This window comes from Bombus pascuorum, chromosome 7 (genome assembly GCF_905332965.1).
Source record: "Bombus pascuorum chromosome 7, iyBomPasc1.1, whole genome shotgun sequence".
NCBI lineage: Eukaryota > Metazoa > Arthropoda > Insecta > Hymenoptera > Apidae > Bombus > Bombus pascuorum.
The window spans coordinates 14,967,194-14,984,681 of NC_083494.1; the positions used below are offsets into that span (position 1 = coordinate 14,967,194).

The window sequence follows — 17,488 nt, forward strand, 5'->3', positions numbered from 1 at the left end:
CGGTTAATTTCCATGCTGCGATAAACAATTACCGAACTGGCAAGCTTTGCACGTACGACCATCATTATTTATTAGCCGCGCAATCAGTTGCATTTCATTAATTTGATACATGGCATAATCGTCCAACACGGTTACAAGCATAAGTCGGATTTACGAGCCGATTCAATTTGTTTAGAGCTTCCGTATTATATTACGAATTGCGTGTTCCACATCCTCGCATAACGCAACAGAGATTAATTTTCCATAGGCTAACGTACATTATTGCAATGGACGCATCAAATTTAACGCTGTGGGAATAGATAATCGAACGACTATTTCTGATCGTACTCGTTACAGGCGTTGCTGTTGTCGCGTAAAAATTCAACAAGTGACTAAAAAAAAAAAAAATAATTGTCGATCTCCAAACAGGAGATCGAGTTCTTTATTTCCACTCAATTTATACAATAATTAAATGGTAAACCCTTTATAGTATTTGCGGTTCGCAACGTTAGACTTTTAATATCCAGGCTGGTTCGGACTCATTCAGACTGACTTGGATGATTTTGGGAGGAGTATTTATATTCTTTATTCGTTGGAGTGGGAAAAGACTTTGGTCGTACTTATCATATATTTGTGGCGGCACTCGACAACAAATACCGCCACTCGATATCAACTAGTACCGGATGACAATAGCACAGTGGTTGAGGCCTTTCGTTACGAACGTTCACAGGATCCGGGTTCGAATCCCGGCACCCGTAGTCAGATATTTTTCTTCCTCGATACATAAATTAGAAGAAAATGCGGCAGTACCCCAGCAGCGACGTCTACAGCCAGCAACAACCTACAACTAATCACGGCCTATTCGCTTCATATTTCTGAGAACGGGTAAAGTGACCGAATGCTACCCAGACTGTCACTCGTGGTAAGGCGCTTGGAATTTATCATTTTATCGCATAATTAGTCGAATTTCACTTGTGACGCTGTATCCGCAAACCGTAGCACTCGCATTTCCAACCTAACTCATTCTCGTTTCCAAGCTTCTTGCGATGCAACAGCTCGTCGAAACGCGCGACTAATCGTCGTGGCTTCTTTCGCAACATGTCCGTCTTGTGAAAGCTGAGACGCGATACGTGAAAACGCGACGATTATAAATGCTCCGGCTGAAGCTGTTTTTCTTCTCGTTCAATGTTTCAGAGCCGCCGGAGCCGAAACGCAGCACGTGCGAAGCGAAGAGAACAGCCGTCGGAATGCGGACAAAGACAGATTTCTCGTGACTTGGCGCACCGCGAATTCTCCGCGAAATATTTTATCGTCATCGTTGCATGATTCAACGTGACCGCGACTTTGCGTTCCAGTCTGACGGCTCAGTCGCTCGATCGACGCAAGGTTCCGCGCTCGATCCAATTCAACTGACGAGATTGAACGAGCGAGGCAGAGTGGCAGGGGTTCTATTGCTCTCTGATTGGATCTTTCTTTGAATTTGTAATCTCTTGGCCTGAAATGACGAGTCTGACTCGTCATGGTAATTTGATCTCTCGGCCTGATACGACGAGTCGAACTTGTCGTGGTAATACAGCACCGACGATATACGTAGATCGAGTCAATAACTAAGTTACACTGGCCGCGTAAACAGAATTCAAGCAAATAGAAAAGATATTTTTATTATCAGCACGAACTTACGTTCGACCACCCTTTCTCGTTGCATTCCCCGACCACCTGCGATTGCTTATCATAACGAGGAACCAATTTACGTAAAAAGCAATTTATCGATACTTGGAAATTGTGTATGGGAAATAATATCAGGAAGATGTCCGCCTGTAGACGCTGTGCGAACTCGAGCGTCGATTACATTTTTCATTACATTTTCACACGTTTCGAAAAGTATGTTCGTCGTCGCTTCTTTATTAAATTATTTGTGACGTAATATTCAATTAATTCAACAAATGCCTGCTTCAACTGTACGTTTCTTTGCTTTATATCTGCTGAGAATTGTGGATCTTAATTGCCGAAATAAAAGTAAAGCAACACTAAGATTACACTTAGAATACATATCAAAATAGTTTTAGATTTATTTAATAAACGATTCATACCATCCTTCACACCACTGAGCTGGATAGGTCGTGATAGATGCGGAAGAAACACTTGAATATATTTAACAATATATATTTATTAACATATACTCTATGTGTACACTATTCGTAGGACTCGCGATTACTATTAGCGGTTCGCGGCTAGCGATTACAAGTTCGACTTCTGGTCGATGCGTTACGATGTACGATACAAGTGCGGATGATGATCGCTTAAGATGTCGAGAAACTCGGATCAGTTATTACTGCTAACTGCCAACTATCGACTCGGACAGGCGTCTAACCACCACGCTGCCGTCGTCCGACGCTAGTTGGTGTCGAGTGACGCTACACCACACTGCCACTGGAACAGTTACATTCGTCTGTTTTTCGAGATGCTGTGCACACACATACTTTCACACTCATATTCGCATACGTGTGTCACTACTACGCAGCCAATCTAGTCTAGCACGTATCTCAATAATATCCATAAAAATATGGATTTGTATAAAAATCCGCAGTCTAGCAATAACGTTGCGTACGAAGTATAGAATGACGAATTAACTTTAACTTTGATTCTCAAGGCGAGAAACGCAAAAGAACGTCCGCTTTCTTCTTCTCTCTGCCTTTGCCACAATTTTACGAGCTTCGTCTCTGTCTATAGTTTTCTCCCGACGACGATAAGAGAATCGTTGGCGAAACATAGAAGGGCGAAAATTGTTCAGAACGCGCAACGATGCTCCAAGACATTATTCCTTGGAAATATTTTAAAACGCTGTAACACGGCGTGTCGCGCTGCTAAATCTATTGGACCGTTAGTCGAGGTATAAAATGCGACAGCGTCGAAACAAACGCCATGTTAAAAATTAATAGAATCGGACAGTCTGCGACGTATTCCGTGGCACGGCTGATTTTCTGGCAAAACAGACGAGAAAGAAAGAAATTCTTCTGATAAAATATTTCGCGCCAAACGCGTTTCCAACATTCATATAGTTTACGATCGCAATTATACGGAAAGATGAAAATCACGATTATTATAGGAATTTAGAAATAAAGTTTCATTTTTTTAAACAAAAATTTGTGACGCGAATTTTTCATCATTTCTATTATTCGATTCTAAAGTTCATCGTGAGCGAATTTTATACAAATTTACGAAAAATTAAATTTCCTACTTTTCAATTATTGGGTTGGCAACTAAGTGGTTGCGGGTTTTGTCATTAGGTGGTATGGACAAAATCGGCAATCACTTAGTTACCAATAATTACAGATTAATTCGAGATTGCTCCGAATTCTCGTGTAATTAATAGATTGAAACAGCAGTTTACATAATTGCGTAATACGAGCAGTAGCAATGTGTAAGCGGTATTATGGGACTGCAGGAGGTTTGGTAATGTTCGACGAGAAGAAACGAGAAGGCAGGAGAATGGCGTGTCTGACTACGTACGCGCCAGTTCCACTTACAGTCGTTCCACTTACAGACGTTTCACTAGCGGTTGCAAGTAGCATCAGTCCGAACTCTGATCGATGGAACTCGCAGAATCTTTGCTCTCTTCCTAATCATCTTCAAGCGTCAATTTCGCCAAGATTCCACAATTCCATTGTCAGTGTTTCAAACTGATCTATATACTACATACACAGTGTGTTGCGAATTCTCGACTAAAGAGCAACCGGTCAGGTCAAACCGATCGGTCGATATCGCGTACCTCGAACGAATTAACGCTCAAGGTGGAGGAGGTTTAATAGATCTAGTGTTAGAGTAATCTAACACTGTATTTGCACTCGTTGTATAAAAATAAAGTGTGATGTTATGAGCACGACGGTGGTAAGATGTTGTTGAGAGTGAGAAGAATTTCATCCGCACGGTACGATGTCTGATGATAAACTGTTCTCCTACGTTGCTGATTCTCCCTACCAGCCGTTGGGTTTCGTCTGCCCATCGTTCCCTTCCGGCTGGTCTTTTCCCGAGGTTTTTTACCTGTCCTCGGAGACATTAGGTTTATAGCTCGGGGAGGACATGTAATTCGGAATTTCCTAAAGAAGGGAATGGGCCTGTCCGTGCCATAAACGGACGGTCACTCGACTAAAAATCGATCGAAAGGGTATCAAGCGCAAATTCATAGCAAAGACATAGATAAGAGAACATTACTCGAAGCATATTTCTGATTCTAATTGTGACTCTATAGGAAGGAAAAAAAAAAAGAAAAACTCTTTCTTCGTTGCGACGTTGAAATGATAAAACGATGGAAATATTCAGAACGAGCTAATAACTGTTATCGCGATTTAAACGAATAACACGTATCACCGAACCATTAGCTGCTCCGATTTAAACTACCATTTCTTGTAACAACGATCCGTCTGACGATCGATCGTCAGACGTTTGTATCCGAAACTGTGCAGAAACTCAGAACGAGATACGTATGCGGGGCATTGTTAAAACATTCAGTCGAAACAAGCTGGCAAGTGAGTGAAAAATGGCGGCTCGGGGGATCGAGGGTGCTACAAATTGGCCACTTACGTTTCCGACAATTCCGCTGGCATTACTCTCCCCGAACGTGTACGGCAATTTCGGCCAAGCTGGACGGATGTGCCCGTTCGTCTCACGTTCCTTGCTGTTTTCCGCACCGAAAACGCGATCCCCATCACAACCACCGCTTTCTTATCCGACTTTAATCGACCTGCCCCGCGATCCGAGCTTCTCCAATCGTTGGACAATTAATGGCTCCCAGTCGAGTCGTTTGTGGTTGCAATTTGCGAGGAAGAACAACGAAATCGAAACCTTGCATTTAGAAATTGATCGTAACAGCTTGCAACGATCGCAGTTGATTATTTTGCATTTGCTGGAACAGTTGCGATGTTTATTTTCGCGGAGTCTCCAAGTCGATTATGGCTGACAGTACGTGAACTTAGTGAAAAATCGTATGTAATAGGTTGTTTCTTCGTTCTTTAAGAGTTTCCTTCGTTTTAGAAGGAAATAATACACGTGTTACTTCGGCCGACTCTCTGCCTAGACCGGGCCACACGTCGCGGGCAGGAAGACAACCAGATGTCTTCACATCCTTACCGCGTACCCTCAATAGTCTCGAGTACCCTCTATAAATCCCAGGCATTTTCTATTTAACGTCCTTCAGACCTACCAAATATTCTTTCACCGAATAGTTTATTGTCTACTACGGGAAGATACGTGAAAGTTGGTTTCTCTCGCGTTCAGTATCTTCCGTTAGCGACTTTCTCTCGAGGGCGGCTAAGACCCTTCCTAGTCAACTAGCCGTCTATTATCCAATCAGAAGCAACGTCTATTGCCCTCACTTTCCTAGCCAAAATCGTCATCAACAAATCCGATAGTTCCGTGCGCGAGACACACCCATCCTTAGCTTTCATCCGCCAGAGCATCGTCACCGAACGGCACTGATTTTGCATCTTTCGAACGGTCAACACCTTTGACCGGGTTTCCACCTTTGGATCAGTCACCTACTTTACTTGTACATACGCACCAGTGTAACTATATTCGTTACAAAGTTGTTGGAATAAACTGTAACTTATAATTTGTTATATCAGTGTCACGTTCAATTTAACTACCTCTATTATCCTAACCGAAATAGGGGATCGATCGTTTCGCGGCGTCGATCGTCTAATCGTAACGGGAATTTACGACTCCCGTTGACGTGCTTCCTCGCCATCGAAACAAGACGCACGATATTTTTTGTTTTATATTCTTTTTGTTGTTATTTCTATATTCAGAGGTAGGATCACAATAGCTATTACTTTATTCTTTGGATAAATCTATAACACCCTTCTTAACCGAAAAACCTTCACTGCACATTCTTATATGGACTAGGACTATAAAAAACAAAAGAACATCTTAAACCTATCGATTAAATCTATCGATTGCATCTAGAACAATCTTCTAGTTACCGTTTATTGTACCTAGCGCATCTGCCTATGAATGGCGAGCAGAAACTCACGTTGTCATTCTTAATAATTTTATTGAATTACGTGGGATTTTGTAGCAGTAGAACAAAAGAATAGAAAAAGAAAAATCCTTCGTGGAAGGATAAGGAAATGTGGGACAAAATTTTGTTCTATCGCTGCTTGGTATTGATAGAGGCGCGACTAAAAGCGTGTAAGCTTCAAAGGCTTTTTAACGTGTACATTTTTGACAATGCTAAATGCAGGCCGTCTTAACGTAACTACCCTCTGTGGACAAACCAATGGAATTATAAATAATGTCGTTTCACATGATAAAAGTAGAAACATAACGTAGACCTTGTATGCGATAAAAGCAAATTTGAAATTTTGTGAAAGTTGTGTAACTATGTTTGCCGAACAGCATACGATGGCTAGTTTTCAAGAAAATCAAGTTTAAGAATTCGTCAAGTATGTTGAAACTTGGCCACTGGATACGAGCGAGCAATCGATAGGAGGTTACTCTACACGCAAGAAGAAGTAGAAAGTGCGAATAAAATTTTTCCACTCAAAGATGGATTTTCAAATCTATTTGTCTCGGAAACGAAGCGCAAACGCAAACAAATTTCATTCTACGATTTTCGACTTGTTCTCACGCGTGGAATAACATCCTGTCGATTATGTACTCCAGCTGTGTCCAGAACTAGCCACGTTCAAGTATACTCGATGAATTTTCAAACTCGACTGCCTCGAAAAGGAAGCATCGTACGAACAAAATTTTATTAATTTGTATTTTTTTATTTTTTCACAAAAAATCCTTAGGCCCTGTACAAGCTTGTGTTAGGTTGTCCGAAAAGTTTCTTTCGTCTTATGAGGAAATAATAGACGCACGACGTTTTTATTTTATATTATTTTGTCGAGTTACTTACGATCCACTTTTGTCTGTTGAGATAAACAACGCGACATTTCACAGACTTGGTTTCACGTTTGTACGAAGGTGCACTGTTGTAAAAAACACGTTTGCGAAAGAAAGACACTTTGCGGACAACCTAATACGTGTTATTCAACTACACCCTGTACAACCTGAATGTTAGGAACGTCGACGAGTCTCGGGGAAATTTCTCAGATTTTTGATCTGAGAAATCTAACATGGTACAAAAATTAGACAAAAATGACTCGGTTCGCAGAGTACAAAAAGATACGTTTACCTGCGGAGAGTTAAAGCTATAAGTTTGTCTCAGTTGCGTGATACACCCTGTTTAAAACCAACTTTTCGCCTCGAGGAAGATCGAAAGAATAAATTCCAGCGTGCTTGGTCCCCAGATGCAAACTCTAAACATCAGTTTCCAAGCAATTCGCAGATAGTTAGCTCACAGGTGATCGCTTTTCTCGCGTGATAGGTGGAAAAACCGAAGGCCGTTTTTCATTCAGCGGGCTTTCTTATGCATAATGGATCGGCTCCCAGAAAGGATCGCGAGAAAAGTATAATTGTCGGCGTGATTGCTCGCGAGGAAAACGAGGTCTAATACCGTTTAAAAGCGTGGAATTATCTATTCTCGAAAGTAAAAACCAGGAGATTCATCGCCAGCTGCAAACTGAGCATTGACAGATAATTGGTGAAACGTGCGAGTCGTTTTTCCACTTTCTCTGCTTGTACAAGTTTTCGTTGTAGAGTCGCATTTCTTTTCGATAGAATCAATCGATCTATTAGAAGGTTAGAAAAACTGTAAAAATTATCTGAAAGACAAATTTAATATTATTTAATTCGATTTAATATTTAATGTTAATGTTTAATATTTAGTATTAATTGCGAGTTTTACTCGACTTTAACACGTGTCCTATATTCAAGTGTTATTATTCTTTGTTATTCTTACTCATAGTATAAAAGATATACATGAGATTTTGTTAAGGAATAGTCAAAAGAACCTGTTTTACGTATACGACATTTATGTACACGGTTATGTATGCGTACAGTTTGAACAAAATTTCGCTAATTACAAAAGAATAGGATTGGGACAAAATTTGCTTATGTAAAATTTATATTTTCATTACGTTATTACAGTATACTACTTACCTTGTAAATTGTTAAACATTCGTGCAATATTTTCTGTCAAATATTTTTTTATTTCCATATATATACATATGTATTTTATATTTTTATTATAATGCATGGCGCAAAGCATAAATTCTACGCTATACGAATTCCGTATCGTACGAGATTTATGATTCATAGATAATATGAAAACATGTTATTTATTGCAAAAGATAGTACGGATGCTATTGTAATTCTTCGTCGCATTATGCAAAGTATATCGCGTACAAAATGCAAAGAAATTCATATTTATATATTCACCGATATATTATTAAAAATTTATGCATTTCTTGTTAAATGTGCATTTACGAATCTATATTTATCGACAGCAATATTTTACAGTGAAATACAGATATTTTAAACCATAATTTTATGTTGGAATTAATTTTAAACTGAGCAAATATCTTGGTTATTTAATCGGATTTGACATTATCGTTGTATTTCAAATTTAATAATAACCCTAGTCCGAAATACGTAGAAATCGTTACTTCGTCTAAAATGATACTACTTTTTAAAGTTCTAGAACTAATTAACAGTCTGTTATATTCTGCGAAAATTAGACTCGTTCGTCGTATTTGAGATCATTATTTAAGCATAATCGAGACTATCTTTAATGTTTAAATTTCATTAATGAAAATTAACATTCATTGACGTCAATGTGTACCGTTTGATTGCAATATTTATGTACGCGTCATCCTGAAACGTGACGTTAGAATAGAGCAAGAGATAGTAGCAAAGCTAGCAAATAGCCAAGAAATCAGTGACAAGTGAAAATTGGTCAGCATTTCCGGATTCCAAGTTCCGCCCACATTGTCCTGTCTAACAACAGATGTGCTGTGTAAAACTTTGTCAAAGATCTGTACCTAACAGTTGCCCGGCTGTCAAAGCCATTGATTACGTGTAGCATACTGTGAGTTTATACGTCGATATCTATCGAGGACGAACGAGTAGTAAGACGTGCAAATACGTGCTGTATATACGAGAGTTAAAAGTTGATTTATATAATTATAGCTTACGAATGTAAGGATAACAGGATGAAACGAAAGCGGAAAATAAAGAGGAAGCAAGAAAATCAGAAGAGAAATGCTCTACAAACAATTTTACGTAGAACGTTACTTCTATTGGACGCTATAAATCAGAGGGATCCAATTATTCCGCATAAAACTCGTTCAACATCGTTAACCACGTCTCTGCATCCTCCTGCGCATTCTTCCGTTAATTAAAATTATTTTCGACAGTCTGACATTTTTCAATTATCCTACACCTCCACTTTCAATTTATCTGGAAAAAAAAAATATAGAACGAAAAGGGAAGAAAGAAAAGAACAAAGGGAAAGAAACAAAAGAACAAGCTTCCAGCCGAGCTGTCTATAAAAATGAACTTTAAATCGTTACTCGTCGGTGTCTTTCCCTCTGTTTCAATTTACCCAGATTCGCCAAGTGTAAAGATGAGAGACGAAACGATTCGATCGCGTCAGAGGCGCTATGCACGTACACAGATACTCGCATTAATATTCGGACACGGGGCCATCTCCGTAGAGTGATATTTTTAAGATTTCGATATCTCGTCGAATGTTCTCAGAACGCAAGAAAAATGCACTGCAATGCAGTAGAGACGTGAGTGGAATATTTCAGGAATTTACGAGTTACGCTCGGCGTTGGATTAAATTTCACTTAATTACGATATTATGCAGATCGTGCAAGTTCCAGGAATCGAACATTTCCAGCAGCTAATGCAAACAAAGTGTTCGTACATTAGATATTCTAATTCTAAATTATTCGGATGACCTAGATGGGAACAGGCTGGCAGGAAATCATAATTATTTTTTCAATTAGAAGACGTTTCAATTTAGAACGGTGCACGAAAAGTTTCAAGCTTTTAGAAAGCTTTCGAGTAATCTAGAAAATATATTCATCTAAATCTACTTTTAGATCGTCGATAAGACCGCACCATTGAAATTCGAACAAACAGAGTTCGATATTTTCGAGCTACACGATTTTCAATGAAATCCTATACGTGTTTTTTGAAATACATTAGTCGATGCCATACGTCATTCGCTATACAAAAGTATTAAATTATCTACGCCAGAGAGCCAATCGTTTACACACGCTTTAACTACTAATTATCAAGTAGAACTCAATTTTGCACATCGGTCGTTTAACAGCGTATACACAGTGGCTATAAAACATACTAATGCACGCTCTTCTGTTCCGATGAAGCCAGTTCTTTTCTTTTTTTTCTTTTTTTTATTTTTATTTTTCTACCAAACTGTACGTTTCACTTTGAAAGTTTGCTGAAATTTTCGAGAATCACGCGAAGATTAAACGATATACCCGAACCTAATTAATTAGTACGCGAACTAACTACACCGATAGATAAGACAATAGTGTGCCGGCTACTTCTCGCAGCCACACGCTAGTTTCTCATGCAACCGAACGCTTACCTCTGACCAACGTAAGAATCCCAAGAGGCATCACGAGCACAGCGACCAACAGATCCGTGATCGCCAGGCTCATCAGGAAGTAATTGGTGACGTTTTGAAGCCGCCTTTCCCTGGCGATAGCCAGGCAGACTAAAATATTGCCAGCAGCGGTGCCCAGGACCAAGACCAGAGCTAACATAGCCCACCAATTATTCAAACCGTCGACGTCGACGTCCAGACCTGTTCCGTTCACCGGTTCGCCATCCAAATCGGTGTCGTTGCGTACTCCAGGCACGGCGAATCGGGAACCTTCGCAGAGCACGCCGCTGTCGTTGGCCAACAGCAGAAGGTCCTCGTAGCAGGTATTGACCACGGCCTCGTAAGGATCCGCGCGATCGATCATTGGAGTCGACGAGCCGATCATCGCTGAAGACGGCTGATCTAGGAATTTCTTGCCTCTACTTGCTGCACGACACCGCTGGCATCTGCGACCGCGTCTTCCTGCTTCTCCGTCTTCTTTGGCTAATCCATCGGATCGCGCACGTGCTGATTTCTCTAGAGGGATGTTTTTTTTCTTTCGTTAGCCTTCGTGAATTTTGAACGTCGTCTCTATCTTTAGTTTTTGAATAAATTTATGAAAATCGATGGATTCTTCTTGGATCACCATTTTCTGCGAATGGTGACGGCTTGGTTTTCAGGTTGATCGTGATCTTGCTTCGGTCGTAACAGCTAGAACCTCGATGCACGTTTATTTATGGATTGCGATTAGCCGATCGTCGCGCGTTTTATGGGAGATTCGCAGAAACGTACGCGAGTAGCATGGAGAGATAGAATCATTTTATTTTCGAAACAAACGATGAGTTATTGCCATTGCGGAACGCGAAGCAAGGATTTTAGGTTTTCTAACAACAAGCGAAAGGTTTGATCGATGATTTCGTTAATTGCGTGCATCGTCGACCTGGTTTTCGTACAATTATCGAGGTTCTAGCGTAAATGGAGAGGAAGGAGAGATTTCAAGTGCAACATTTCAATTACTTGGACTGTTTAATTTAACGTTAACAGTCGGCCATTCTTTTGATAATTGTGTAAGCTATTAAATCTGCGAGGAAATTTCATTGCTTTTTACACTGTTGTACTTACGTTTCTATATATTCGTTTTCTATACTAATTCGTAATATAGTGAGCATTATTGTGCTCTCTATGTATAACAGAGTAAATACGAATATGAATTTATACGAATTTAAATAAATCATCTTCTACGTAATTTATCGATCTTTTTCCATATAAATTCGTCGTTTTTTTTCGTTCAGATTGCATCGTCTTCAACTTTGATATATTTTTCGTCTGCAGAGCGTAGTGGCGAATCGAAGTGGATTGCAATCAGAAGAGAAGGTTAATTGTCTTCGAAAAGAGAACAGAGGCGATATATCATGGCAAAAGATACTAAGAGTATCGCGAATTACAATAAAATTAAGATTCTCATACAACGAGTTCCTCGTGTTTCTTTCTTTGAAACGTAACGTTTTCTTCTTTGAAATATCATTTTCTTTTTAATTGACAGTTTGCATTTTCACGTGAAATATGTCATCTATTTATTTCATTGTCGATACACAATTATCATTGATATGTACTTTACTTTTAAATTATAAATAGTTGATTAATATGTCACGTGAATTCGATCCAATTAATACTATGATATCATCGTTATACTGCATAATATCACTAAGGTAAACTGACATATTTTGTTGTATCGCTCTATTATCTGCGACTGTAATGATATTAAACAATTAATATTATCAAACAAAACAAAATCCCCATTATCTCACATCTGCATCTCATATTTTACTCCCAAGCGTTGATTCGCTATCACACGATCGAATAAACGAAAAGATACTTGTTATCGAAATTGATCACTTTCTAGGAACGTTAAAAAATATTTCCGCCAATTATTTCCGACATACGGTACAAATATCCACCTCTACCTATAAAATAGCGTTTGAATTTTTTAATTTCATCCATTTGTTACCAAGTTACGATTATGCGAAGTTAACGATTTCCAATTTTGCCCTCTGCTCTCTTCGTGTTCCAATCGCATTTTTACAATTTTTCGATCATCTTGCCGAGAAAAAAAAATTGTATTTTCATAATTTCCTAGAACCTACAGAACAACGTCCTTCGAATATTTATGCTGCCTGAGCTATGCAAAACCGTCTTCTACCACCCATCAAAATTTTGTCTCCTATTAATGGGATACGTATTTCATAATTACCAAACATACTTAGCTAAATAGTATTTCAATTCGATTAAAAATGTGCCTGATGCAATAGCATGGTACGAACTCTTTTCAACAAGATAAACATTGCTCGTATAGATATCGCTGTCAGTAAAATTAAAGCAGCTGCCATCGTTAATTGCGGGTTAAATGTCGCGTTAACGCTAGTCCTGGACGAGTTAATTTGACGGGCATCTAGTTGGAGCAACATTTCCGAATACGCGTAATCGAGCGTACAGTCGGATAAATTGGCGCAGAATCGTGTTGTCACGATACGACATCGTATCGTTTGCTTTTGCACAAACTTTACGTGGATCGAATACCGAGCCACCAATATAAATTCAAATAGGATAGCAGCAAGTCATCAGAGACAACAAGCTTGCCCGTAGTGGAACTACTCGCGAAAACGCGATTGATTCCCGTTTCCATTTTCCGATCGCGCGGCTCCGATCGTCGCCGTTGTGACAATGTCGCTCTGACCGACCAAACTTTCATCGTCGAGTCCTCCTTTTGCTTGTCTATCGATCCGTCAAACACATCCAACCGTTTGCCAGAGAACTCACTTTCCAACTCGTTGAAATATTTACGTCCAGTCATTTCGTCGAGATCGCTCGATTTCTCGTACGATTTTCGTAAAATTGTAGCCAACGAATTTCCTGCGACGAATTGTCTTTCGTAATTGAAATGCACGACGTTAAAAGGAAATTTGCCGATACGCGGGCGAAAGGCACAAGTTTCTTACAACGAGGCAAATCATTTTGCCGAAATTCGAAACGTACTACGAGCGAGAATTATTCCGTCGTTTCTGACAACGCCACTGTCTAGTCGTTTCGCGTAAACTTCGCCGCGGTCTCACTCGCGACACAATAGCGCAACAACGGACTTGACGTGTTTCGGGTGCAAAAGGAAAATTTCCTTTGGTTTCGCTGTGGCGTTTTACGAAACAAAGTTACGTACGAAGCGTTAGAGCGCCATATCGCTACAAGTAGCTCGTATTCGAGCGAAAGGAGAATATTCAACGAGTAGGTTACCGGGGCAAATTGATACAGGCCCAGGTTGATACGGATAGAAATTATCTCGATACACCGCCTGTACCATGTACTCGATTATGTCGAATTGCGCTTATCGAATACTTACTACCACACGGTGTGTACATTTCATTTTCATCCAGTTGTATACGCAATGTCGAAATAATTATTCTCTGGATCAACGTGCCCCTGTATCAACTTGCCTAGGTCTCACCAAACTTGATCGATCATTTTCCTTATCCTCGGCTTGTTTCACGATATAGCTCATCTATAGTCTTGAACGAGGCTACTGGCAAACTATTTTATTACTTCGATGTCTCGTAGATTTCCGATATACGTACTTGTAACATACCGCTCGTGGATATTCCTACGTCGAACTTGGTTTCTAGGACGCAAATTTCGTGGAAACGTTTACTTTGTAATCGAAGAATCTGTCAAAGTATTCAAGATAAATTACACTCTGTAACCGATGATTTATAGCGCAAGGAGTTCATTTTTGTCACAGGTTCTACCGCTTTGTAGCGTTAGAATGTAGAATTGTAGCTGGCGATAAGTTCATTTCCATTAACGCGTGCCTTTCTTGACGCAAACCCGACGACCCACTCAAAATCACCTAGTCGCAAAAGGGACATTTTCGATTGGTTTCAAAATCTAAAATTCTGTTATCTTCTGTTACTATCGATGAACTTGTAATACATTTTTATCGCAGGCCAATGAACGCGCTTTCTTCTTCCGCTTACGTTTTCAATAGCTACGATCATATCGTGAGAAATCGACGCTAAGAAACATCGTTCCTTTCGTAGCACCTGTCCCCTATCAGGAAGATTTCAGTGAAAAACGACACGCAAAACGCACCACTTTTCGCTTTTAATTTATTTCGAGCACTAAGCAACCAGCAGGAGAGCTGATCGTAGGACGCGATGGAACGTACGTTTCTAAGGAGAGCGTAGAAAGAACTGAAAAATCACGTTTTGTTTCTCGTACGAAAGCGAAACCGTTTGGTAAAACACGCGACGGCGACAGTATGACGTATGTATGCAGCGATGATGTACGATACTGTGCTGGAAACATAGCGATTTACAGATTCGTTTTGAGCGCGTAAAAATCTACGAGATTCGTCGATCAGAGATCGAAAAAAAGTTAAAACTCGAGATGATAGTAGCGTGAGCCAGTCCACTGTTAGTCTTCGTAAAGTAACGTTTTGCGTTTATCACTATAAAATATCGAATTTTACTTCGATACCATACATATATGTCGATTTTTATCAGAAATAAATTTCGAAACTGGCCAGTTTATTTTCCCTCTCTCTTTCTCTCTCTCCAGGTTTCTATATATCTTGATTCGTGCAATCAAAGATTCCTCGCTATTTCCAATTTCGCTATATTCCTCTAAACAATTTTTCTATTCTATCTAGTCGTTCTTGGCGATCACGATACATCTCTCATAATTATGGCTGTTATAAAGATCCGTACGAGTTATTAAAGCAGTGCACCTGCATCGATTTCCGTGTAATCGGCTTACGTGGAAGCAAATTGACGTCAATACTCGCGGAAAAACGAAATCGATATCGACCCGTTAAGGGAGCAAAACGTCGTCTGGACGGGGAAATTTTTGGCTCTATCGATGCACGCGGTGAGAACGTCCGTTGGCAGCATGCTATCAACCCAACGTTTTCCGATTCCCGGCCGGAAAAGCCGTAGATCCATCCGCAGAAAGGGTTATCCTTCATTGCCACGAGCAGACTCTCGGCTGCATCAGCCGATCTACGTGGTTATACAGGGCGGCCGGTTATTGATTGTACCAGGCCGAAGAACATGATTCTTTGCGAAAAAGAAAAACGAAATTGGTGGAGAATCTAAAAGAAAATTCTTTTTCCACATAGTTTCCACTCTTCTGCTTCATCTATCAAATGCATGAACATTTGTCTGCGAATTAGCGTGGTATCTAATCCGCTTACGTTTGAAAAGACGTCGAAAATTTGAAATGAAATTCGAAGACGCACGTACGTAAAACGCCTTCTCCGACAGATTTATCGAATTTATCGGTGTTCTTTTATTTCTTTTTTCTTTTAACTCTAATCGAAGCAGAGAAAGCGGCAGGCGTATCAACATCATCGAGATAGGTATCTATCGTAAAGGTAATTTAAACAGCCACGATGAATCGTAGAAATATAATAATTCGAACGTTCGACTCTCACGATCGAACGATTGATCGGAAAGCACCGCGGTTCGTTTCCTATCGTACGAAAAACACGAAATCCAACGTTGTAACAATGCTCATTCTCTTCCGGAATGACGTGCATCGGTGCAATTTTCTCTGGGCGGTTTTGTGTTACGGATGGGAATAAACGAGTTCAATTTATTATCATCTCGGCAGAGAAACGAGGCACAGCTCGGTCGGATTAATTTATTAGCGGGCAATGTGGAGTTTGAATATTCACGAGTAGCAGGACGAAAAACTCTCGAGCCTTGTGGCTCGAGATAACCCGATATCTCGACTCGGTGCAATCGGTCGCCCGCAGGGCAATTCAAATTAAATCGTAACAGTTGTGTTGCTGGAAAGCCGACAAGGAAACCTTCGTTAACGCGAGCAAACGACGATTACAAGTGTTTGACGATTTATTAATAGACGAGTGGCAGCTGGATAGCTAGAGCTTTGTGACAAAAGTGGGATTTTGTGTAATACGTTGCTATAACGCAAAGGGAGAAGAGAAAGAGAGGCGTAGACAAATTTCTGAAGGGAAGGTACGAAACATAACGAGAGATTTCTTATGGTTGGATTGAACATTAACGACAAAATCAATATTTTATTGATAGTTAAATTGAATACGCGTTCGTGGTATAGCTGTATGTTTAAAGAGCGAAAGATTATCTCGTCGAAATATAGCAAACTGAATTTTACTTTAATGGAACGTTTGTTTCATTTCCAAGAGATTCGTCCAAGCTGTATTTGTATAATATTTTCCAGGATACTTAATACACGTATCTGTAAATTGAAACGAACGTATTTCACCATTTGGATATTTTCACGCATGCTTTAGAAAATTATTTGCACAGATATAGAACGCCAAGCTATTCGATACTCTATGGAAGAATACAAATTTCTCAAATAGAATTTTTTCAGTGAGGAAGGAAAAAAACTGTATAATTATATTTCGAAACGTTATATTTCATGGAACAATGAAACTTTTTTCAAAGAAAAGTTCTCGCGTTACCAATCAAGCGATTAATAATCGAATCTTATCTGGAGTAGCGCGCCAAAGAGTAGATCTTTCTTATCGAGAAGGGTGAAACCTTGGCCTCTCCCGCTAGGGGATGCTGCCAACCCTTTGCTCCGCTCTTCTTCGTTCCTTTCCTAAATCAATTATGTAATTATTCTCCAAATAAAAACCCCAATGGGACCTGCAATTCTCCAACGTTCCAACCTTAAATTCCCCAAAAGAACTAAATTTTAATTACAAACTTCTACCTCCGTACAAACTTGCACACTCTCTGTCTCTCGCCTTCCTCTAAAAACCAGCCTAAATTTAATTTGCGATCAATTTCGATTCGCCTTGCTCGATCTGCAACCGATTAACAGGATCCTTCGACGCGCAAGAACGTCCAAATTTTCTTACCCCCTGCAAAAACCGCCCTAAATTTAATTTACGATCAACAATTTCGACTCAACTTCTTCTATCTCCTACCAATTACCAGGCAACCCCTGATCTAATACAACGTTCGTATA

The 17,488-nt window shown here is 39.8% G+C and overlaps 1 protein-coding gene across 1 annotated transcript in view; it reads right to left on the minus strand.

The window, feature by feature from the left end:
- Positions 1-17,488, minus strand: part of LOC132909295 (5-hydroxytryptamine receptor 1A) — a 130,084-nt gene that overhangs the window by 112,349 nt on the left and 247 nt on the right. The window contains exon 2 of the mRNA XM_060964051.1: positions 10,484-11,017. Coding sequence (XP_060820034.1) covers positions 10,484-10,886 — 403 coding nt within the window. The 5' untranslated portion in view covers positions 10,887-11,017. The remainder of the gene's footprint in view (positions 1-10,483; positions 11,018-17,488) is intronic.